Genomic DNA, 25,298 nt, shown 5'->3' on the forward strand with positions numbered 1-25,298 from the left:
AGCTGGTGTCAGAGGATGCAAGATGTTACCAGGGCAATCAGACGTGCTGGTGTCAATGGAGACGGTGGGAGCTCATCCTTCCATCAGGGCTGGGCTCTGCAGCCCCTCCCACGGGGCTCCAAATAAGTGGTATTTGGAGAAAATACTTGGGGGGGGCTCCAGGAAAGCTGGGGAGGGGCTTGGGACAAGGGCAGGGAAGGAGAGGACAAGGGGGGAGGGATGAAAACTGGCAGAGGGAGATTGAGGTGAGACATGAGGAGGGAATTCTGGAGTGTGAGGTGTGTTAGAGCCTGGCCCAGGTTGCCCAGGGAAGCTGTGGCTGCCCCATCCCTGGCAGTGTTGAAGGGCAGGTTGGATGGGGCTTGGAGCAGCCTGGGCTGGTGGGAGGTGTCCCTGCCCATGCAGGGGGGTGGGACTGGATGATCTTGAAGGTCCCTTCCCACCCAACCATTCCATGATTCTCTGAAGAACCCACCCCAGAGACAGAGAGTGAGGTGGGGCTGACAGGGAGACACAGACCAGGGATGGTCCCCACGTTTCACCAGGGCAATGGAAACACCTGCTGGAGAAGTTGCTCCTGCCCGGGTGGTTCTTGTGTCATTCCAGACCAGGACTGGAGCTTTGTCAGGAGGTTTGGATCTCACCTCAGCCAAAAGGAAACATCCCTGGGAGGAAGGATCCTCTCCAAGCCATTGGGTGTTCCCAGTGTGCTCAGAAAATGGTTTCATTCTGTTCCTGCTGCGTTTGCCTGGTCAATATTGAGGTATTTGGGGATGTCTTTCTCTTTTAAAATAGATGCAAATCCCATCAACTCGTTGCAGTTACCAAGGTGGCAGCAGCAGGAGGAGAATGAATGAAACCAACACCTCCTTGGAGAGCATTCCTGGGAAAGAGAAGCTGGAGATGAAGGCCAAAACAAATCTCACGTCTCCATCTCTGAACCTGCAGTCATGAAGAGTTGCTCTGAAAACCAGCAGCACCAAATGATGGCTTTGAAGGAGGAAGACAGACTTGCTGGATCCTGCCTCCTGGTGGGATTCCAAAGTCTCTTCCAACCCTCCTGGGAAATCCTGCAGAGTTTTCCCAAAGGTTTCTCCAAGCTTTCCGTGTCAGGTTACTGGGGGATGTTCAGCCACACGTTCTGAGCTGATGTTCTTGGGCACAGATCTGCTCTCTCTGGGTAATTTTGGGTTTGGGCATCTGCCTGGAGACACTTTCCCATCCATGGCTGTGCTGGTTGGAAGCCCTGAGCACTTTCCCTTTGGAAAGTAAATTGCTGATGGCATCTGCAGCTGCTGCCCAGGTCGTAACTCAGAGCTGACAGTCGGAGTGTGGCTGTTTTTTTTAATGATGTTTCATGTCTGGGTCGTGCTGCTGGTGCCACACAGGAGGCCCAGGGGTGACTCTGAGAGACTTGAAACCCCCTGAAACATCAGGAACCACCTCCCTCTGCTCATGGAGCTCAGACCAGGACATGGAGCTGTTGGGGTGAGTCCAGAGGAGGCCACAGAGATGATCCAAGGGCTGGAGCAGCTCTGCTCTGGGGACAGACTGGGAGAGTTGGGGTGTTCAGCCTGGAGAAGAGAAGGCTCCAGGGAGACCTTAGAGCAGCTTCCAGTGCCTGAAGGGGCTCCAGGAAAGCTGGGGAGGGGCTTGGGACAAGGGCAGGGAGGGAGAGGACAAGGGAGGATGGATGAAAACTGGCAGAGGGGAGATTGAGGTGAGACATGAGGAGGGAATTCTGGAGTGTGAGGGTGGGGAGAGCCTGGCCCAGGTTGCCCAGGGAAGCTGTGGCTGCCCCATCCCTGGCAGTGTTGAAGGGCAGGTTGGATGGGGCTTGGAGCAACCTGGGCTGGTGGGAGGTGTCCCTGCCCATGCAGGGGGTGGGACTGGATGATCTTTCAGGTCCCTTCCCACCCAAACCAGCCTGGGATTCTATGACACCTGGGTGGGCAGTGCCTGCCACCCAATCCTCAGGTGTGCAGCAGCTCCTACAAAAAAAAGGGAACCCATAAAGGTATCAGGAGCTGATGTCCTCTCTGACCATCCCACCCCAGGTCACCCCAGGACCCCACCAGCAGGTGTGCTCCCAAGTGAAGTGGGACCCCCTCCCTGTCCCTGTGCCACACACAGGGCTCCCAGCCCCGATCAGACCCCCCAGGACCCTCCTGTGGAGACAGACCCTGCTGTGACCGTGCCCGGCGGGGGGTTGGACCTGCCTCCTCCCCAGCTCCCTGGGGACACCAGCACCTGCTTCTCCTGCAGCCGAGGTTGATCGGGGCCGGTGGCGGCTCCGAGCGCCCGGACGAGCTGGAATGGGAAAGAAGCTCCACTTGGACATGGCTGAGCTGCCCGGGGTCAGGATTTCCCACACCTTCAACCTCAGCCAAGCAGATGGTTCCCACCCAGATGGCATCAAGGGGGGCAAAGACCCCCCCCGAGGGTCCCCCAGCTTCTTCTCCACCCCCCTCCAGGCAGACACGGGCTCCGAGGTGAGGAAGGTGGTTGCCCCATTTACCCCCTTTCCCCAGGGATTTTGCCCTCCCTTCTTGCCCCGAGGGGCAGCACAGGGCAGAGCCCCAGCTCAGGGCTGTCTGCTGGAGGTGGCTCTCTCCACGGAGCCATCTCAGCCCCTTCACCTCACATCTGCTGGCAGCCACCCTGCCCTCTGGCCTCCAGACAGTCTCCAAGTCCAGACAGGACCTGAATTGAGAACATCGTGGACAGCAAAGTGAAAAGAAACCTCTCCAGCCTGGCCTGGCCTGTTCTGCTGCCCTTTCCATGCAGGCTTCCCAGGCTGGGCTCCAGGAAGTTCTCCCCCATCCCAGGTTCTCCAGTTCTTTGCCCAGCTTTCTGCCACGTTCCTGGGGCACAGCCACAGGTCCCTGGTTCGCTCTCAGGAGGGTGGGAGGAGGAAGGCAGGGGTGGAACAGGGATCCAGGACAGTGGAGTTGGGTTGCATGGGTGGGATAGAGGCCATGGTGGCTTGTTCAGGGTATTTGTGCAGTCCTGAGCCAAACTTCAGCCTTAGAAACCCTGGGGAGGAGGGAAGGAAGGAGGGAAGGAGGGAAGGAGGCCGGGAAGGAGGGAGGGAGGGAGGGAGGGAGGGTGGGAGGAAGAAGGAAGGAAGGAAGGAAGGAAGGAAGGAAGGAAGGAAGGAAGGAAGGAAGGAAGGAAGGAAGGAAGGAAGGAAGGAAGGAAGGAAGGAAGGAAGGAAGGAAGGAAGGAAGGAAGGAAAAGGAAGGAAGGAAGGAAGGAAGGTAGGAAGGAAGGTAGGAAGGAAGGAAGGAAGGAAGGAAGGAAGGAAGGAAGGGAAGGAAGGAAGGAAGGAAGGAAGGAAGGAAGGAAGGAAGGAAGGAAGGAAGGAAGGAAGGAAGGAAGGAAGGAAGGAAGGAAGGAAGGAAGGAGGAAGGAAGGAAGGAAGGAAGGAGGAAGGAAGAAGGAAGGAAGGAAGGAAGGAAGGAAGGAAGGAAGGAAGGATAGGAAGGAAGGAAGGAAGGAAGGAAGGAGAGGAGGAGAGACCCAAAAGAGTGGGAGAGCATGGACCAAGAGTAAACAGGCCAGAAGAACCTCCCAGTGAAGCCAAGAGGGACCTGAGCCTGAAGAAAAGGCAGTGACAGGGTCAGGACAGCCCAAGGGAGCAGGATGAAGCTCTGCCTGCCTCTCATACATCTCAGCAGCTTCCTGGCCTGGCAGGCTCCCTGGGACATGCTTCTCCAGCACCATCCCAGGAGCACCAGTTGGGCTGTTGACAAGAGATTTGCTGTCTCCAAAAGACCAGAAGGGTGAGATCTGGCTCTGCAGACTATTCCAGTGCACAACATCAACCACAGGCTCAAAAGAGACCATCAGGCACCACCAGAAACAGGCAGCACCTGAAGTACCTGGAGATGCCACCTTAAACTCTGCTGCAAGTCCAGGTCTCCAAGAATGCAGCTGCTAAATGTTCCAATGAGGATTCTTCTCCCTGGGTGAAAGGAAGTACAACAAACCAGACACCTCTGAGGGTCACAAGAGAGATTTTTCTATCGAGATCTGCTAATTAATTAATGTCAAAATGAATCATATCCCTAAATTGGGGCATGAAAGAGGCTTAGGAGAGGCTGAGGGGATGAAAAACAAGCTGGTTATTGCTGGTGTTTGCAACAGAAAGTGAGAACATTGTGCTCAGTCCCAGGAAAAGAAAGGGAAGATGTTCCAGTGCCCAGAAAGGACAAGAGATTTGAGTAAAACACTTGATTTCAGATGACTTGTAGAATTCCACCCTGGAGGCAACATCAGCAGGAAGAATGAGAGGCCTCCAAGCTGGAAATGAAAGTCTGAGGGAAATTCCAGGTTTAAGCAGGGAAAGAAACATCATGTCCTGGAAAGCTGAGCCAGAGAAATCTGGGGGGGGCAGGACAAGGGCATTGATAGAGTCATGGAATGGTTTGGGTTGGGAGGGACCTCAAAGAACATCTAGATCCAACCCCCTGCATGGGCAGGGACACCTCCCACCAGCCCAGGCTGCTCCAAGCCCCATCCAACCTGCCCTTCAACACTGCCAGGGATGGGGCAGCCACAGCTTCCCTGGGCAACCTGGGCCAGGCTCTCACCACCCTCACACTCCAGAATTCCCTCCTCATGTCTCACCTCAATCTCCCTCTTCCAGTTTTCATCCATCCCCCCTTGTCCTCTCACATTAAAAGGTGCATCAAGTTGGGAAGGAACCTGGACAGAAACGAGGTCTTCTTTGTTCTTCACCAGCCCTGGCAGACATTTTATGAGGATCTACCAAGCACAGATTTCTGGCTGATGTTGGGAGCAGATGGAAGAGCTGAAGGAATAAATCAGAAGAGGGTGGAAAGGTACCTGTAAAATATGTGGAGAGGTGTGGCAGCCATGGGACCTCCTGAGATTGATTAGTTGGAATGGGTGGAGAGGTATCTGTGTTCAGGGACAATACTACTGAATAAAAATGGCATCATTCTTCTCCAATTAGACTCATTCTTCTCGTTTAGATCTGGTGCTGCAGTTAATGGCCTGTCTGAAGGTAAGTCTATGAAAACTAGAAGGAAAATAAGTCACCTGGAAACCTTCCAAACAAGCATTAACTTCTAAGTACCCTGAGATGCCACACAAAGGTGAATTAGCTGTGATCTGATTTGGTTTTAGGAGAGGGAAAAGCTTTTCTGGGGCTGAAAACCCTGAGTCTGCTGGGAAGAGGGAATAAAGAAAAGGAAAATAATGTCCAGGGGAAGGAGCTCCTGCCCAGAGAGTCACAGGATCCCAGACTGGTTTGGGTTGGAAGGGACCTTAAAGAACATCTAGATCCAACCCCCCTGCATGGGCAGGGACACCTCCCACCAGGCCAGGCTGCTCCAAGCCCCATCCAACCTGCCCTTCAACACTGCCAGGGATGGGGCAGCCACAGCTTCTCCCTAAGGTTGAGTCTGTGTCCTCCAAAACCAGATGGGTCATCTCCTGTCCTGCTTCCTCAGGAGCTGGATGCAGGCAGTTGTCCATCAGGAGTCTGCAGCAACCTTGGTATGGACGTGCAACTTGTTGTCCCAGTCCTAACCAAGAGTTAACCCATCACCTCACACAGAGAAAGCTGCTGAAGTTCAACATCTCACCCCAGGGCTGTGGACAATCCCACTGACACTCCAAGGAACTGACATGGACACTCACAAGAGAAGGAACAACTGGCAATGACTCTTTAATCATGATGTCAGGGCACCTCCCTGCTCCCTGATGAAATCAGTCCTTGGATTTCCCAGCCCATGATCCATTCCCACCCCCCCCAAAATCACTTCCCATGAAGAGGAGGCAGCTGAGGAACACCCCCCACCACCACCCCCAAGCTGAGCCTCCAGCAGAAGCCCATCTCCACATGGCAGCTGCAAACCCTCCAACCCAGGACCCCCAGGGCTGCCACCCCCTTGAAGCCCAAGGCCCCTGGAGAAGAAAGCAGCAGCTCTGGGACCTCTCTGCTCACCTCACACACCACCTGAGCTACCAGAGGTGACATTTTACCCATTCTTGCACTTTATTGACTCATTTGCAGCCCATCTGGTGTCCATCCCCACCCATGACCACTGTCCTGGTGCCCTCCCTGCTCCCTCCTTTCCAGCCTTTCTCCTCCTCACCCTCAGATGAACCTGAAGTGCAGTTTTGTGCTGACACAATGAAGAGACCACCCGAAACAACAACATCTCCCCTGCAAAGCTGTGAATATATAAATATTAACACTGGCAGCAACTTCCCCCCTATGAAACCAGCCTGGAGCTCCTGCCTGGTGATGCCCACAGCTCATCCTGACCCTGCTCCAAGCTGACAAAGAACCACGTGCCAAGTCCTGACTGTATTTGGTTTGGTAAAGTGCAAGACACTGCAGCAACAGAAGGCTTCATGGTGCCACTTTGGACAGGAGATGTTTGTTAGCTAAGACCACCAGGCCTCAAAAGCACCTCTAAGATCTTCTAAGAGATGCTGAGAGGCCACCAGAGGATGAGAGTAGATGGGAACTGGACCTGTCACGTCTCCAATACCCACCTCTGTCCATCACTGGGAAACACCCAGGATCCAAACCAGCCTCTTTCAGCCATAATTCCAAAAAAACAACCAAAAAAAGGAGCCAACAGCTGCTCGTGTCTCAGCCTGTTCAGGTTGGAACCCACCCCACAGTGCAACACACCACAGCAAAGCTAAGGCAGATACTGGTCCAGTTGATGGCAGGGATTGGCACCACGAGGGCACACCAAGTAGTTCTGCTGAAAAGGGGCCAATCCAGCCTCCTTCCCCCCCCAGGGTCCATGGCAGGGCAGACTGGTGCCAGTTCAGGGAGGGTGTTGCTGAAGAGGCAGCATGGGGAAGCCCTTGGATGGGATTCTTCTCAGAGAACCTGCTCAGTGCTCGAGGAGGAAATGTCCAACAGCCTCCAGGCTGCATAGGGGTTGAGCTCATCCTGGTCTCTGCAGAGGGCCCACACGTAGAGCATCCTCAGGACCTTGTCCTGGAAGGAAAAACCTGGAGTTAAGAGTGGGCAGGATGGTCAAAGCCTTCCTAGATCCGAGCTGCTGGGAACCTGCTCCACAGCTCCTCCACAAACTGCTCTTGGGATTTTTGGTCTTAAGGTTCCAGTGCCTGAAGGGGCTCCAGGAAAGCTGGGGAGGGGCTTGGGACAAGGGCAGGGAGGGAGAGGACAAGGGGGGGTAGATGAAAACTGGCAGAGGGAGATTGAGGTGAGACATGAGGAGGGAATTCTGGAGTGTGAGGGTGGTGAGAGCCTGGCCCAGGTTGCCCAGGGAAGCTGTGGGCTGCCCCATCCCTGGCAGTGTTGAAGGGCAGGTTGGATGGGGCTTGGAGCAGCCTGGGCTGGTGGGAGGTGTCCCTGCCCATGCAGGGGGGTTGGGACTGGATGGGCTTTAAGATCCCTTCCCACCCAAACCATTCCATGATTCTAAGAGTCACTGCAGCTCCCTGTGACAAAATCTCTGCCTCTCCCAGAGAGGTGACACTGCCCAGCAGGGCCAGGGCTGCCAGGAGCCCAGATCTGCCTCAGTGTCATGGATCCATCCTGCAAAAACCAGAGGTCCTTTGGATTTGATCACTGAGCCATGAACCACCGAGAGGTGAGTGTTTCCCTCAGATGAGAAGCATCACTGAGGGATCAGGCTGTGAGTTGGCTCAGCTCCCAGATGTGCACTTCACCACCAGGTTTCTGATGGACTCTGGGAACCTTTCTGGATTATAATGTATGCACATCAACCTGAGGGGGGAGACTTTTTGTACCAGAGCAGTGATTAGAACACTAATGCTTTAGAAACACCACATATCATAAAGCTATTTTCTTTCTTGCTCAGTGTTTCAGAAGATTGAACTTGTCTCAGCTCTGCTTAGAAAGGTTAAAAGGGGAGTGAAAACTGGGAGTGGTGCAGATGGGTGGGATGTGTCAGAAGGAAGAGCAGAGGGGACAAGAGATGGGAAACAGCACAACCAGCCTGCTCAGGACAGGCTGGATCTGCTGGAGTGGCCACAACAATGATACAGGTCTTTCCTGAGCATCAAACACCACGTGCAAGCTGAAGATGAAGCAGGAGACCTGGAGTAATTCTGTCCCTATGGAGCCAGGCTGGGAGAGTTGGGGTGTTCAGCCTGGAGAAGAGAAGGCTCCAGGGAGACCTTAGAGCAGCTTCCAGTGCCTGAAGGGGCTCCAGGAAAGCTGGGGAGGGGCTTGGGACAAGGGCAGGGAGGGAGAGGACAAGGGGGGATGGATGAAAAGTGGCAGAGGGAGATTGAGGTGAGACATGAGGAGGGAATTCTGGAGTGTGAGGGTGGTGAGAGCCTGGCCCAGGTTGCCCAGGGAAGCTGTGGCTGCCCCATCCCTGGCAGTGTTGAAGGGCAGGTTGGATGGGGCTTGGAGCAGCCTGGGCTGGTGGGAGGTGTCCCTGCCCATGCAGGGGGTTGGAACTTGGTGATCTTGAAGGTCCTTCCAACCCAAAACCAGTCTGAGATTCTCTGATATTCTCTCTCTTCAGAGTTTCCCACATCAGGCTCCTCTTCCCTAGAAGGTCACTTCCTCAATACTCCCCAGGAGCAGCTCAGCAGTTCCCACCAACCAGCCTGCAGCTGACATTTGATTAAAGCTGGAGTTTTGTTCCCAGTGGAGAATTTTAATGCCTCTCCCTGATTTATTGCTGCTCCTGAGCAATCAGACAGCAAACAGACTTTGATATCCTGTTCAATAATTATCACATCAATATCTATCTTCTAGGAATGCAGTCATTTAGTGCAAGAAATCACTGGATCAGCTCTTGCCCCCCCCTGAAGTCAACCTGACAGGCTGTAAATCAGCCCAGATGGGCCCCATCATTAAAATTAGTGCCTTGTTTTTTTTAATTTTGGGGTAAGCTCACAGTCTGGACTGAAGAGAAAGGCTGCAGAAAGCCAATATTTCTTAAATGCTTGTATTAATTTTAATGGAATTCTGCTGGAAACTGCCAGCTCCAGCCATCTGACAGTGTCCCTCTTTATATATCATTAAGGCCCTTAAATATTGCACAGACACAAAGGAAGCCAGAGCTGTCTGGGGTGCACAGCACATGAGGACAAAGCTCTTCCAGAAAATGCCTCCTCCAGCTGCTGTGTCACCAAGTGTGGTCACAGGGATGTTCTGTGGTCACAGGGATGTTCTGTGGTCACATCTGACAGGCTCAGGTCAGCATCACTCACCACAGCCACTCCACAAATCACCTCTTCCATATCCAGCAGTTAAGACAACTGGATACAGGAGAAGTCATAGAGTCCCAGAGTGGTTTGGGTGGGAAGGGACCTTCAAGATCATCTAGATCCAACCCCCTGCATCGGCAGGGACACCTCCCACCAGCCCAGGCTGCTCCAAGCCCCATCCAACCTGCCCTTCAACACTGCCAGGGATGGGGCAGCCACAGCTTCCCTGGGCAACCTGGGCCAGGCTCTCACCACCCTCACACTCCAGAATTCCCTCCTCATGTCTCACCTCAATCTCCCTCTGCCAGTTTTCATCCATCCCCCCTTGTCCTCTCCCTTCTGCCCTTGTCCCAAGCCCCTCCCCAGCTTTCCTGGAGCCCCTCCAGGCACTGGAAGCTGCTCTAAGGTCTCCCTGGAGCCTTCTCTTCTCCAGGCTGAACACCCCAACTCCCCCAGCCCCTCAATTATGATAATTCCCAAAGAATGGGCTCTAACACTTCAAGAGTCTGAGAGGAATGGAGAGCACCAGTCAGTGCAGCTTGTGGGGACACCCCTGGCTTCAGGCACACCCCAGTGAATCCCTAAAACCCCAGGGAATCCCGGGAACATGTGGCACCACTCACCGGATCCCCTTCCACCACCTCCCCCTGCTGGTTCTTTATCACCATCACGACCTGAGCCTGGAAAGTGATGATCAACACTGGTCCCTGCTCCATCATCTTCCCCATGGCCAGCTGCAAAGGAGGAAAATGCCATTAGAAAACAGACCATTTCTGCAGATGAATGGAAAATAATCCAGGATTTAATACAATTTCCATGGCTGGACATTGCTAACAATTCCATCCTCTCCCTGAACTGCATTTTAACCCAATTCTACCTGCTCTGTTCAGACAGATCTAACTGTAAATCATTCCCCCCCCCCAAATAAAAAAACCCCCTCTCCCTGTACTGAAAAGCTTTCCCAAAATTGTTCTGGGAGTTTTCCTAATTTCTCCAAGTCTAAAAATCTGGGAAACACAAGTTCTGTTCCATCAGTCCCAAATTAAAAACCCAAAACAAAAGACAAAGCTGCTCTTAAAAAAAAAACACCCAACATTTGCTGAGGAAAGTGCATCAGCTTCAAGTGGGTTTTTTTCTTGCTTTTAAATGAATATTTGACATAAAGTTGTACTGAACTAGATAAGAATTCAGGACCAGAAGGACTTCAAGGTGAGAACTTTTTGATTGATAGGGTTTGTTTCTCTATTCTAAGATGACTCCCTGAAATATCTGAAGAACTGAAATGCAAAGAGGAAAGGAAAATTAAGTTTTCCTTCCTAAAATTGTACTCTTAGAAAAACAACAACAAAAAAACCATGTTAATAACTTGCTCTGGAGTAACTCTGGAGTTCCTGGCTGTGCTACCCAAAGAGGTAATCACACCATCTCATAATGAGTGGGGTGATTATATTCTTCTGATTGACACTGTTCCAAAACCCTTGCATTTTATCCCATAGTAAAGGATCATGAAAGACCTCCCAGCTCTTTGTCAGACCCTTTCCCACAGCAAAGGGTTTCTCTGCCATCATCAGGCACTGGGAACAGGACAACATGAATGGAACTGAGGGTTCCAAGGAGGTGGGTGACCCTGTGGGTAACTGGGCTACATCCCTGAGAGGCACCAAGACTTCCAGACTGGAATTGCTTTGGTGTTTTTAGTACTATGATCCCAAAAATCTTTGGACAAGGAGGGAGAGGACAAGGGGGGATGGATGAAAACTGGAAGAGGGAGATTGAGGTGAGACATGAGGAGAAAATTCTGGAGTGTGAGGGTGGTGAGAGCCTGGCCCAGGTTGCCCAGGGAAGCTGTGGCTGCCCCATCCCTGGCAGTGTTGAAGGGCAGGTTGGATGGGGCTTGGAGCAGCCTGGGCTGGTGGGAGGTGTCCCTACCCATGCAGGGGGTGGGACTGGATGATCTTTCAGGTCCTTTCCCACCCAAACCACTCCCAGATTCTATGATTCTATGAATAAGACCGAGGCGTCCTGGCAGAGAGGGGACAAACCCCAAGGCTGTGACTTAGGTTTGGTGACACAGCAGTAAACCTGTCCCACCAGCTCCCATTCCAGCAGGGTCATCTGCTCCTCTGCCAACAGAAATGCCAAACACCAGAGCAGCACGAGGCAAAAAGAGGTCAGAGCAAAGAAGAAAAACCCCTCCTCAGGTCACAGGTTTCTAATTCACCCCCCAAGGTGAGATGCAGGACAGGAGACTCACATCAAGGTTGTCAATATCCAGGATCCTGGAGTGGAACTGGAGACCCAGGGCTTTGGCTTGTTGGATTGGATGAGCCAGTTGGCTGAAAGTCTAAATGAAGCAACAAACTTTGTTACAGGTTTGAATTTGTTCTGTCACGGAGGGAAAGGAAAAAAAAGGAGTCGCTGCTTAGTGAGAACCACCAAAAATAGAACAATCCAAGGCATTTTTTCTTTTGCAAAGCTGCTGAACAGGTGTCTGGCAAAGCATCCAACAGCCCCATCAAAATTCTCCTGGGCTTCACATTAAAAAGTCCCCAAAAAAATCCCACCTCCCCTGGCCAGAAGATCCATCGCTCCCCAGGGAGCGTGGCCCTGGAGGGCACCAAGGCCTTGGTGCTTCTGATTTGACAGCAGACCAGGAACACCAGCCTGGCCACCAAGATCTTCTCCTCCCACCCAGCCAGAGCCTGGAGGCAAACCAGCATTTCCTGGCTCCCCTTCCACACATGCACATATGCTCCATTATTTATGCACCAAGGAGTGTTTGCTGTTGGGGACAGTGAATCTCTCTGGCAGGTACCAGGCAGACAGGAGGCACCACAACCACCCCCCACCCCACCACGGGTCTTCTTACCTTCATCACAAGCATTTGTATGTAAATATTCTCCAGAACTCACTACAAAGTGACTAGAGGGAAGCTGGAATGACTGCCCAGGACAGAGGCACAACCTCTAAGCCTGTTCCTCTACCTGCCACTTGAATCCTTTCTTGCTTTACTGGTTTTATTCCAGCACTTCACTGACCAGTATCACACACTTCCCACCTGATCTCCTGGATTCACATGAGCAGCCACTCTCATTTTCTTCCCCTGGCTTATTTTACAGATTGTTCTGGATTGAGGAGCTTCATTTATAACTCCAACTAGGTGAGAAGGGTTTGCTTTTTGTTGGAGAAAATGCAGGGAATCTGCTGCTTCCCTCTCATGACTGGAGAGGAATTAGATGGTGTCACTTCCCACTGGATGGGGTTTGGAGCAACCTGGGCTGGTGGGAGGTGTCCCTGCCCATCCAGGGGGTTGGAACTGGATGATTTTTAAGGTCCCTTCACACCCAAACCACTCCATGATTCTCTGATTTTGGAGCAGAGTGAAGAGCAGAACAACCACCCATCTATGTTGCCAGGAAAGGATCTGCCTTCATTAATTAAGTGGACAATACTGGAATGACATCCAATTCCTAGTCACTGCTTCAAGAAGTGGATTCAATCCTAAAAACCTATTCCACTAAAAAAAAAAACAACCCACACCCAATCTTTGTACAACAAACCCAAGCCCAGTGTTGTGCAGTGAGACTGTCCAGGCTGCAGATCCATCTCTGCTGCCATTCCAGGAAACCTGCCAGGATTATTTTGGGGGACACTGCAACAGAAGCTCCAGGGGCAAATCAAGCCCATAAACATGAAAAGCTTCATTGTTTTGGGTCAGCTCAGATGGCTCTGCACCTTTTCACCCCATCTCTGGTTCCACTAAAGCCCATCCAAACCCTTCCACAAGTCCAGTGTGGCTTAGAGCATGAAGATGTTGGATGGGGAAGCAGGTAAGAAACATCCTAACACAACAGCAGGACAAGGCCAAGAAAGCACCAAACACCCAATTCCAGGGGAAAACCATCACCTTTCCAGCTGTTTGGAGTAGCTCTACTTACTGCTTCATAGCACCAATCTTTGAGGATATCAAGCTCTCCAGATATCATGGCCTAGAAGAGAAAAAAAATCAAATAAAAGATGAACATTTTAAAACACATCCTAGATCAGAGAGTTGAAATGCTCAGCACTTCCAGCAGCAAAATGCCTTGAAATCTTCCAGCCTGTGAAACCCTGAGGAAAGAGAAGAGCTTCAAAGAAGTAAAGCACTAAGAACACTCAGCCAGATGTACATAAATCATCTGGTAATTCAAAATAAAAAATCTATCTTAAACCTTCTTGTCCAAAAAGTCAGCAGAATGCCCCCTGCCCAGATACCCTGGGAGGTGGGATCTCCCAGGACTACAAACCAGGAGGAGATCTACAAGCTTTCAGGTCTGTGAAAAACTCAAGAGCACAAAAATGAGCAGAAGGATCATGCTGCAACACCTGGCAAGGCTTCTCTTTCAAGCACTGTGTAATAAACACCTGGAATCCCTAACAAGCCAGATGCTGGGAATGCAGAAGGCTTCAAAATCAAGTCACTTCACACCTGGCAGGGTGTTTTTCAACAGGATGCCTATAAATCCTCAGGCTTGGTGGCATCTGGAAGGTGGCTGTTATAGCTGGGAAAAAAACCTCTCCTTTGAAAAATTGATTCTCTGGGAGTCCAGAGCCCATTTTTTGCAGCTGGTTTTAGTGACAGGGCACCTTTGGAAAGGCTGATTCACCATGACAGCTCTTATTTCACTGCCAGCTCAACAGTTCCAGCCACACATCTGACACATGAGCCAGTCACCAAAGGCAGCAGTGACAAAACCCAACCCTGCAGCAGTGGGAATGGATCTGTGAGCATCACATAAGTTTTTATTCACCCTAAAATGCTCCCTCCTGCCTAGGGTAGCAGAAATATCTCCCCATGTGTATAAGCACAGGTGGATTTGAGATGTGATCAATCACTGCACTGGTTTGTGGGGTGAGGAAATAACACTCTGCTCTCTCTCAGCATTTATCTCTTCAAGCTTTGGTGTTCCCAGGCTCATTCCAATCTCTCAGAACAATCTCTGCTGTCTTTCTTCCAATCCCCTGCTTGCACTGTGTCTTTTCTGACATCCTGTCACAGTGAGAGGAGCTCTATCCATTTATCCTGGAGATCACATCCCTCACCAGTGCTGTCCTTTGAGTGGTTTTATACTTTAGTCTCTAAAAACATTAAGTTCCACATACTCCCTTGACTAGTGCCAGAAATACTTTCACTCAACCATTTGTCATGATCTGGTGTTCTTCCCAAGCAGTTACAGGCCATTTAGAAGCCAGTAGAAGAGAGTACATTCCTTCCCATATCAATATTTGATATCATCATTTGCCCAGTACTGTTCCTTCACCTACTGCAGTTTGATCCCCCTGATGCTCCCAGTGCCTGAAGGGGCTCCAGGAAAGCTGGGGAGGGACTTGGGACAAGGGCAGGGAGGGAGAGGACAAGGGGGGAGGGATGAAAACTGGCAGAGGGAGATTGAGGTGAGACATGGGCTGGTGGGAGGTGTCCCTGCTCATGCAGGGGTTGGATCTAGATGATCTTGAAGGTTCCTTCCCATCTAAACCACCCCATGATTCTATGCTGATATCATTCCTCATGGGAGAAAACTCTTAAGTTTGCTTTTGAGGCCAGAAAAAAACCAAAAGAGCTGATCTATTAAACTCTGAAATGTGGCTTCAAACCAAATTGTTCTGCGGGATCCAGCTCCTTTTGCCCCAAGTTATCTCAGGTTCCGTGCAAAGCTGGATGCTTGAGGAGCAAATACTGTCCCAGCTTTTCATTTTAACATTGGAAAAGTGAGAGAACAACCTGGTTATCACAAAAGGAAACAATCATACAAATGCATTGTACCCTATTCCCCCCCTTTTACCTCCAAGACATTGGGGATGATGTCCCGCTCACATTGCTTCAAAAACCGGTCTTTGTCAAAGGATGGATCCACTTTGAGTATCTCTGTCAGCACTTCAGACATTTCTGTCTTTGAGAACAATCCACCTAAGGAAAAAGATTCACTGAGACAGTGGCACAAGCAGCTGTCAGCAGAAAACAAGAGGAAGAGCTTTGGGGAATCCACCAGAAGGAAGGAGGAGTCACCGGGGAACTTGGGTCTCACCCAAGCACTTGTCGCTGCACTTCTCAGCCACTGGATAATGATCCATGCAAAGTAACAAAGCTCCAGGATCTGTCCCAAAGGTCAGGGACAGGGAGGACAACCAGCACTGCCAGCTCCTAGGACCCAGGGTCAAACCTCACCTATTAAGTCGGTGACTTTGTCTGTGACAGCCCTGGAGGCGCGGATGAAGGCGTTGTCGCTCTCGTCGTACTTCATCTTCATTTCAAAGAACCCTGGAGGGACAGGAGAGAGCTGAGCAGCACTGCCCTCCCTCCCACCACAGCCCTGAAGCAGGGAACAACGGGTGGCAGATCAAACCTGCCAGATCTCTTGGTTGTTTAATAAGTTTCAACTTCAACAGCTCCTTTTCTCCTCATCTTCCCGCAATGTTCTTAACTGCCGGGCACTGTCACCAGGGGAATGAGGGTTGCTCTGACTTCAGCTGCCAGAAACTCTGGCCCTTCTATGTGTGTTTTCAGACAGAATATGGACTAGACTTGCTTACATCAGGAACAGCCTGATCACAGCCCTTGATTCCTCCCTAAAGAGGGACTTTGGACATGGAGCTCCTGGAGAGTCCAGAGGAGGCCACGGAGATGATCCAAGGGCTGGAGCAGCTCTGCTCTGGAGCCAGGCTGGGAGAGTTGGGGTGTTCAGCCTGGAGAAGAGAAGGCTCCAGGGAGACCTGAGAGCACCTTCCAGTGCCTGAAGGGGCTCCAGGAAAGCTGGGGAGGGACTTAGGACAAGGGCAGGGAGGGAGAGGACAAGGGAGGATGGATGAAAACTGGCAGAGGGAGATTGAGGTGAGACATGAGGAGGGAATTCTGGAGTGTGAGGGTGGGGAGAGCCTGGCCCAGGTTGCCCAGGGAAGCTGTGGCTGCCCCATCCCTGGCAGTGTTGAAGGGCAGGTTGAATGGGGCTTGGAGCAGCCTGGGCTGGTGGGAGGTGTCCCTGCCCATGCAGGGGGGTTGGATCTAGATGATCTTTGAGGTCCCTTCCAACCCAAACCATCCCGTGACTCTACGAATTCCCAGAGCTGTGCAGATGGCACAGGAGAGGGAGATGCAACATGATGGGGGCTGAACAGCTAGGAACTTCTCCTTGGAAAGGTTAATAAATAGGATGTCCAAGCCATTCTTGGACACCTCCCAAGGATCTCTGCTTTAAGAGAAGCTGGGAAGAAGCACAATCCCCAGCTGATTGGATGTTGCACTTTTACACCACCTCTTCTCCTGTAACAAATGCTTTTCCCTGCACAGAGGGGCAGAGATGATTTTGATTTGTTGCAAGATCCTGGTCTCAGGCTTTTTTATGCCTTTCATAAACATCAGGTTTCTGGATAACTATCAGAAGCTCTTGCCTCCTGCAGTACAGATATTCAGTATTTTTAGGTTTTCCAGCAAAAAGGAGGCAAAGTCTCACACATCCCAGAGCTTTAAACAGGTGACAATAGAAACCAGCTCACTCAAGACAAGGGTTTTTTTTCTTCAAGGTTAAGAAGAAATCTGCTTGCCCTCTCCCTGGTGACATGCCCTGGCCTCTTCCCAGTGCCAGACTGAGTCTGACAGGGAAAAAAAATACATAAAAGAGCAGAGTTCAGCTCTTGAAGCAATTGGGAAAGCAGGTTCTGGCACCTACAGGGAGCAGGGAGTGATTAAAAACAATCCCTGACTGGGGGAAGGGTCCAAACACAGATGGAGCAGCTTGGAAAAGCTGCAGTGTTGTCAACTACACCCACCTCCCATCCACACACACCTCAGAGCAGCAGCTACAACAACAACAAAAAAAAAGGGCTGTGATCTGCAGTCTGTTGAGACTAGTTGCACAGATGGCAGGAGATCCAACACAGCAAGGATGAGGAGAGGGGAAAAATAACATGCTACTCCTTTGTCTCTGGAACACTTACTGTTGAAGACCACGTTGTTGTCCTTGAAGTCTTTCCACTGCTGATACCATTTGGAGTCTTTATGCAGCACCACACCCATGGCCTCCCTAGGAAGGGCAGAAGATACAAGAGAGTAATTTACAAGCCAGTGAGAATAAAAAGGAGGAGCATGGATGCAGCACGAGTAGGTCTGAGGCTGGAAAATGATCCATGACTTAGGGGAGCAAGCCAGAAGAGAGAGGAGCTCAGGGTTGGCCCTGCCCAAGGTAATTTAATAGCAGGAGGTTAGAGCTGAGAAAACCTAGGGCTGGAGCAGCTCTGCTCTGGAGGCAGGCTGGGAGAGTTGGGGTGTTCAGCCTGGAGAAGAGAAGGCTCCAGGGAGACCTTAGAGCACCTTCCAGTGCCTGAAGGGGCTCCAGGAAAGCTGGGGAGGGACTTGGGACAAGGGCAGGGAGGGAGAGGACAAGGGGGGATGGATGAAAACTGGAAGAGGGAGATGGAGGTGAGACCTGAGGAGGGAATTCTGGAGTGTGAGGGTGGTGAGAGCCTGGCCCAGGTTGCCCAGGGAAGCTGTGGCTGCCCCATCCCTGGCAGTGTTGAAGGGCAGGTTGGATGGGGCTTGGAGCAGCCTGGGCTGGTGGGAGGTGTCCCTGCCCGTGCAGGGGGTTGGAACTGGATGATCTTTAAGGTCCCTTCCAACCCAAACCATTCCATGATTCTATGACATAATTCTGTGTGCAGGACCAAATTCCATGTCAGGATCTTCTTACACCCCACTTTGTAATTTCCAGTGCCCAGTTTCACCAGCAGAAGATCCATCACCACCAACTTCTGCTGGGAACTGCCTCTCGCACCTCCCTGCTCTGCCAGGTCCCACCTCAACTGACTCCAGCACTTGGGATTGAACCATCCCTGACCAGAAGTTTGCAAGCATTTGTACCCAACAAAACAGAGACACATTTCCCCTAAATCACATCCAGTACTTACTCATTGGCTTCAAATATTCTCTCCTCTTTAATCCTTTCTCCTGAGAATTCTGTTCTTTTCCGTAGTCGCTCCGGGCGTCTGTAAGGACCAGTCTGCCCTAAAACACTCTCATCTATCTCCTTCTTCACAGTTTCTACTCCCTGAAAGGCAAATATCCCTCTGAGGTTGATTAACCATTCCCCCTCCCCTTTTCCCAGCAACTGAACATCAAAAAGAAGGAATCAAATGTCAGAGATCAGAGGTTTTTCTTCTCTCCCTCACTCAGCAAATGCTTCTGGACCCCCACAGCTTCTGCTCCAGGAATCAGCAGTCCAAGGAGGCAAAAGGATGGTGGTATTGACTGAATCTGAAGGAAAAAAAAACCCCAAAATAGTAGAACTATGGACACACGAAAGGGTACAGGTGGTAACAGGGGAGCTCTGCAGGGTTTGAATGGGAATAAATCAAGTAAGGACTCCCAGCTTGCAGGGGGGTCGGATCTAGGTGGTATTGAAGGCCTCTTCCCACAGAACCATCCCATGATTCCATGACTGAGAGCTTCAGCAAACCAGTTTGTCCCCAGGGCTACCCACAGAAGATGTCTGCTCCCCTCCTCCACAAGCACAGCAACCCATTTTTCCAGCAGGAGCCCAGCTGCTCCAGCCTGACACTGAGGGCTGGTGAGTGAATTCTGGACCTGCACACTCCACCTCCTGGATTTCCTGACTCACAAGGTCTTGCCTGAAGAGTTTTGCATTTCATTTGCATACTCAGCACAACCTCACACCTAATTTCCATGGTAATGTCCACAGAGCTGGGTCCTAGAGTGGCAGAGGATTTATTTACCTGAGAAATAGCTTTGAAAGCTGCTGTCTTGCCTAATTTCTCCCCTCCTTTAGTCACTGACTCTGCAGACTGCTTTGCTGTTTTTGCTGCTTCTTCCACACCTTCCTTTATCTTCCTGCCAATATCACTCTTACTCACTTCATCCAAACTCTGCAATGGAAGAAAAACAGGAAAGAAAAGGTTATTTTACTTATGAGTAACTCCTCTTTGTGACTGCTGAAGACCCCCACACTTGAGAAGGTTAAGGAAACCTCAGGTGAACACACCAACATGGCCCAGGGAGATTTGGCCCTGCAGGATCAGCCACCACCTCTGTGCAGGTTTTGGTTGCTCAATTGTGGCTACTCAAGTTTTGGCTGCTCAATTCTGGCTGCTCATGGCACCACACACACTTTGAACAGAGAATGTAAAGTCACATCTGTTTTTCTTGCCATCAAAAAGAAAGAGTAATGATGCCAGAGCTAAACTGCTCCATCCTTTTCCTTTGAAACACTCAGGGGCTTCTTGTTGCTTCAGAGAAATGATGGGATCACAGCACCAAAGGCTCTTCACAGAATTCTACAGTGGTGGGGTTGGAAGGGACCTCTGGAGATCATCCAGTCCATCCTAGGCAGGATCCCCTAGAGCAGATCCCACAGGAACACATCCAGGTTGGGAATGTCTCCAGGGATGGAGACTCCACAGCCTCCCTGGGCAGCCTGTCCCAGAGCTCTGTCACCCTCACACTCAAGAAGTGTTTCCTCATGTTTAGCTTGACCCTCCTGTGCTGCAGTTTGTGCCCATTGCCCCTTGTCCTGTCCCTGGGCACCCTTGAGAAGGGTCTGGCCCCACCCTCCTGCCACCCCCTGGAGATATTTATAACCATTTTCCCTGGTTTTCAGTGGCATTTGGCTAATGAAGATGCTTACAGCACCCTCGACAGCACTGAGAAGGTCCTGGTGATGCCCAAACCAGCAAGGAGCACCAGGTCGAGCTCCCAGTTAAGCTCCACCAGTGTAGACAGAATGAGAAAAAGGAGCAGAGGAGGGACCAGCTCCACACAGCTCCATATGGCCCAGTTTAATCCCAGGGCTTGGCTGGCTGGTTCTCAGGAGGGATCCTGCACCTGACTGCAAGTGTTGGGAACAATCACATCAGGTTTGGTCTTAAAACAGAGCTGAAAAATGGCCAAGATCAGGCTGCTCTGAGCAGAAAATTCATGTGCTTGAAGTGAAGAGCCTCCCAAAGCACCTCTGAGCTGGGACTTACTGCAGAAAATCCTGTGCTCCCTTTAAGAAAAAGAACAACAAGGTTTCAGTCACTGCTGATGTAATTAGTTTAATCAGGAGGAGAGAAAAACAAAGACTCAGGTGCTTGGAAGTGACCCTCAGGGTGGCAGAGACTGGAATAACAGCCTTTTTCCAGCTCTTCTACTTAGTGCCACCTCCTGGGGACTGGCAGGTCTACAGCAGAGGTGAGAGACCATGAAACAAAACACATCTGCTGCCTGGAGGAAGCCCAGAAAGAATGAAAGAAAGAAAGAAACAGATTAAACAAGCACAAGCTGCACAACTTAGTCCCAGCCTAAGAAATAACTTGGATTCAACTGCTTAAAGGGAAATCCACAGAGGGATCTGTAAGGCCCAGCCTGGTATGAGCCTGCTCCTCTAGGAATGGTGCTATTCCCCAGACACACAGAGTCCTGGGATCACTGACAGGAGGCAAACAGAGAGCAGAGCACTTCACCAGTCCCACCAGCACTTCCTGGAGCTCCTGGTGCTCCAAGTCCTTTCCCACACCCACTGAGAAGCTCAAAGCCCAACCCCATCAGCAGCAAAAAGCATCAGTGTGAGGATCATCTCATCCCTCACCACCACCAGCCACCACCCCAGAGCAGAACTGTCTTAGGGCAGGTTGATTCCAGAGCTGAGTTTTACCTCTTTAACTGTCCCAGTTATTTCTTCAAGTTTCTTTTTAATCACTTCTGAGGTCTTCACTGTTTCAGACTCGATGGTTTTCTGTGGAAAAGAGGACAGAAAACACTCAGGACCAGAACTCAGAGCACAGCCCATTAACACTGCAATTGAGGGCAGAAAGGAGCTACAGCTTCAGGAGCAGGTGCTTGAGTGACCAGCATCAGCACTTCAGTTGTGCAATGAAAGCTCTTCAGGGAATGGAAGAGAAGTTATTTGAATGTTGTCAGGGTTAAAATTAATGTCTCATTGTTTTTCTCTCCTTGTTACGTGGGCTGTTGCAGCAGCAGCAGTGTGGGCAGCAGGGCCAGGGAGGGGACTGACCCCTCTGCTCTCATGAGACCTCTGTGTCCAGCTCTGAAGCCCCCAAGATAAAAAGGACATGGAGCTCCTGGAGAGAGTCCAGAGGAGGCCACGGAGATGATCCAAGGGCTGGAGCAGCTCTGCTCTGGAGCCAGGCTGGGAGAGTTGGGGTGTTGAGCCTGGAGAAGAGAAGGCTCCAGGGAGACCTTAGAGCACCTTCCAGTGCCTGAAGGGGCTCCAGGAAAGCTGGGGAGGGGCTTGGGACAAGGGCAGGGAGGGAAAGGACAAGGGGGGATGGATGAAAACTGGAAGAGGGAGATTGAGGTGAGACATGAGGAGGGAATTCTGGAGTGTGAGGGTGGTGAGAGCCTGGCCCAGGTTGCCCAGGGAAGCTGTGGCTGCCCCATCCCTGGCAGTGTTGAAGGGCAGGTTGGATGGGGCTTGGAGCAACCTGGGCTGGTGGGAGGTGTCCCTGCCCATGCAGGGGTTGGGACTGGATGATCTTTAAGATCCCTTCCCACCCAAACCATTCCATGGTTCTATAAATGCAGTGAAGGATCTGCTGGAAAGATTCTCCACTAAAAATACCCCCCCCCTACTCTAAAACCTCCATTTCCCAGTCAGTATTTCCAGCCAAGCAGAACTTCTCATAAAAACATCCAGGCTGAACTAAACAGTGCCATGTGCAGGAAGACACAAATTGCCATTCAGAGCAGCAACAGTTCAATGAGTGGGCAATGAAAACATCCAAGGAACCCATGAGGAACACTCACATATTTCCTCCTGGCTTCTCTGAGAGCATCAGATTCTTCCAGCTTTTTTGCTTCATCTCGGAATTTTTTAATACTTTCCTTCATCTCCTTGTTCTTTGCCAATTCCTGCTTGATGTTCTCCACAAAACCTGATATAAAACCTTTTCTTCCTCCAGAAGAGTAGCATCTAGACTAAAGAAAACCAGGACAGGTTGGAGAATCCAAGGAGACATTCATTTCAAACCAAGTCAGATCTCTTTTAGCCAAGACTGGGTCAGTCCTAAAGTATTAAATGGTGTGGAAAAGTGGGAGGGTGGTGAGACCTTGGAACAGGTTTTCCAGGGAAGCTGTGGCTGCCCCATCTCTGGAAGTGTTGAAGGGCAGGTTGGATGGGGCTTGGAGCAACCTGGGCTGGTGGGAGGTGTCCCTGCCCATGCAGAGGGCTCAGAACTAGATGGTCTTGAAGGTCCCTTCCAACCCAAACCATTCCATAATTCCATGAAAACATAAAACTACCTGGAAAAAGAAGCCATTTAGCTTCAAAGCAGCTGGATGTTCAACTCATTTCCACGTCCTGTGAAGTACAACTACACAGCTAGTAAAAAAAAAAGCTGCTTCTCCAGAGGAAGTTTAACTCCAAAGGCTTTAAGATGGTGGTGCTGGGTTGCTGGTTGGACTTGCTGACCTTAGAAATCTTTTCCAACCTCAGGTGATTCTATGAAACAGCCTCTGGAGTCAAAGCTTAAACAATCTGGTAGGTGAAGTTACCAGAGCACCACCCATGAGCTCAGCCACTTGGCCCCAGCTGTGACAACATCTGTAGATAGATCTTCAACAGTGGCAACTTTCAGCCTATCTCTGGTGCAGAAACACACCCACATCCAGCAGGTCAGTGCCCTAGTGGGAAACTGCTTTGGGGCTGAAATAAAACCAATGTAGCTGTTCACCAACCTGCTGGATCTCCAGAACAGGCCTGCCCATTCCATACCCTGTTCCCCTGGGAGCTGCAGGGACTGGGTGTCTCCTGGAGATGAGCCACAAGCCACTGATGAGACATTTCTGCAAGGAAAACACAGCATCAGGTTAGCAGAAGATGAAAAGTGGCAGGAGGCATTTTAGTCATTTCAAAGAGCCAAGGAAGAAGAGCTTGGACAGGCAGTAACCACTGGTGGGCTGTGAGGACACCCCAAGGGTTGGAGCCATCCCTAAAGAAGTCCTGTTAGGTGTTTGAGCAGCACAACAGCCACCTCCAAGGTGGTCTGGGTGGAGGTGACAGCCCGTGTGTGCTGCCTGGAGTCAAGACAAGCTCAGCCTCAGGTGACAGAGCAGATCCCCAGCTGATCCCCAGCAGATCCCCAGCTGCCAACCCTCGTGCCACACAGCTCCAGCACCCCACTCTGCAAGCAGACCATGCACGTGGGTTCCCTTTAGTCCCTGAAAATGGTCCTTCAGCACTCACCTGGCTCCTCTTTCCCTCTTTTTTCTCCCCCAACCCATCCTCGGCCTCAGGTCAAGCTAAACCAGCACCTTTGACCTCCTGTGCTGGACAGGCCCACGTCACCAAATCTTGCAACCCAAACTCTTTCTCTACCAGATCATCCCTCAAACCACCCACCCTCAAGGACAATACTAAAAAACCCCACCAAACACCACATGGACAAACCAAACAGACTTGGCCACGATGACTTTGGAGAACAACTTGTAAGCTGAAGATGCTTCTTCCCTGTCCCCAAACTAACCAGGAAGCACCCACCTCTTCATGGGTGCATGAGCTCCCTGGTTTCTACCCTTTTATTAACTCACATCTTATTCATTCAGCTCCCTCTTTATTTATTGCCTCTATAGTCACAATTAAGCTCCACTAACTTCAAGTAACTACTTGAAATCAAGGAAGGGAACATTACCCACAACCTGCCTGCAACCCAAATCATCCCTGAGGCAAGAAGAGATGAATTATTAGATGTATCAACAGGACAGATTAGTTATTCTGTGCATCAACTAAACAATTAACCCTAAGAATGGCATTAAAACCCGGGGCAGACTGAACTGAGGGCACTTCTTGCCCAGCAGGCACATTCCTCCCGTGCTGCTGAGCAGAAACACTTAAAATCCCCCCGTGTCCCTGCAAGAGCAACCAGCTCCCAAGTCTGTGATGGCCCAAAGGGGCTTTTCAAGCCAGCAGCTCCTGGCACCCAGCTCCTGGCACCCAGCTCCCACCACCCAGCTCCCCCCAGGGCTCAGCCCCAGGAAAAAGCTCCTTTGGAACGTCAGCCCCGGGGAGTGAGGAGCTCCCGGCTCTGCCTGGAGGCGCGGGGGGCTCCGGGTGGGCTGGGGGCCCGCTGGAGGCACGGAGGGGGGCAGAGGAGCCCGAGCCCGGGGCCGCCTGCTCCGGTGCCCTCAGAGGATCCCGGTGAATCCGCTCCCGGTGCCCTCAGCAGATCCCGGTGAATCTGCTCCCGGTGCCCCAGCGGATCCCGGTGCCCTCAGACCATCCCGGTGCCCTCAGACAATCCCGGTGCCATCAGCACATCCCGGTGCCCTCAGCGGATCCCGGTGCCCTCAGCGGCTCCAGGTGAATCCGCTCCCGGTGCCCTCAGCGGATCCCGGTGCCCTCAGCGGATCCCGGTGCCCCCAGACCATCCCGGTGCCATCAGACAATCCCGGTGCCCTCAGCGGCTCCAGGTGAATCCGCTCCCGGTGCCCCAGCGGATCCCGGTGCCCCAGCGGATCCCGGTGCCCTCAGACCATCCCGGTGCCATCAGCAGATCCCGGTGCCCTCAGCGGATCCCGGGCAGGACAGGGACGCAGGAGGGCAGAGGAGGTTCCCGCCGGCCGTGCCCCCCGCCCCGCCACACCGCTGCCTCTCCGTGCCCGCCCCGCACCACCGAGGCGCTCAGCCCCGCCGCTCCCCAGCGCGGCATCCCGGCACGGCGGGACCCCAGCCCGGGCCCGGGGGTGCCGGCCCGCGCCCCCCGCCCGCAGCAGGCTCTGCACAGCCTGGCAGGGACCCCGGCCCGGGCCCCGCTGCCCCCCCCCCCCGCTCACCCGGCAGCCCCCGGCCCCCGCCGCCGCCGCCATCTTGAAAGCGCCGCGCGTGACCTTCGCGCCGCGCTGTGACGTCATTTCCGTGCGCCGCCCGCCGACACGTGGCCGGGACCGGACGCACCGGGGCCGTTCCTGGTCCCGGCCCCGGTCCCGGTCCCGTTCCCGGCCCCGGTCCCGGTCCCGTTCCCGGCCCCATCCCTTTCCCGGCCCCGTGTCGGGGAATCAGCGGGCCCAGCTCGGGCGGGAGGTGAGCCCCACCGAGCAGCGCCCGGCC

General features: G+C 52.1%; 1 protein-coding gene across 1 annotated transcript; it reads right to left on the reverse strand.

Moving 5' to 3' along the window:
- Window positions 1-6,004: 6,004 nt before the first annotated feature.
- Window positions 6,005-25,077, reverse strand: TIMM44 (translocase of inner mitochondrial membrane 44). Its single transcript, XM_051639777.1, has 13 exons — window positions 25,025-25,077; window positions 22,931-23,038; window positions 22,001-22,171; window positions 20,889-20,969; window positions 18,973-19,122; window positions 18,148-18,287; window positions 17,182-17,267; window positions 15,416-15,508; window positions 15,033-15,157; window positions 13,149-13,199; window positions 11,465-11,554; window positions 9,834-9,944; window positions 6,005-6,994 (listed from the first exon to the last, which is right to left on the reverse strand). The coding sequence occupies exons 1-13, from the start codon at window positions 25,055-25,057 to the stop codon at window positions 6,875-6,877; spliced, it is 1,359 nt and encodes a 452-aa protein (XP_051495737.1). The 5' UTR covers window positions 25,058-25,077; the 3' UTR covers window positions 6,005-6,874.
- Between the last annotated feature and the right edge of the window lie 221 nt (window positions 25,078-25,298).

The sequence above is a fragment of the Apus apus genome, chromosome 24 (assembly GCF_020740795.1).
Source record: "Apus apus isolate bApuApu2 chromosome 24, bApuApu2.pri.cur, whole genome shotgun sequence".
Classification (NCBI taxonomy): Eukaryota; Metazoa; Chordata; class Aves; order Apodiformes; family Apodidae; genus Apus; species Apus apus.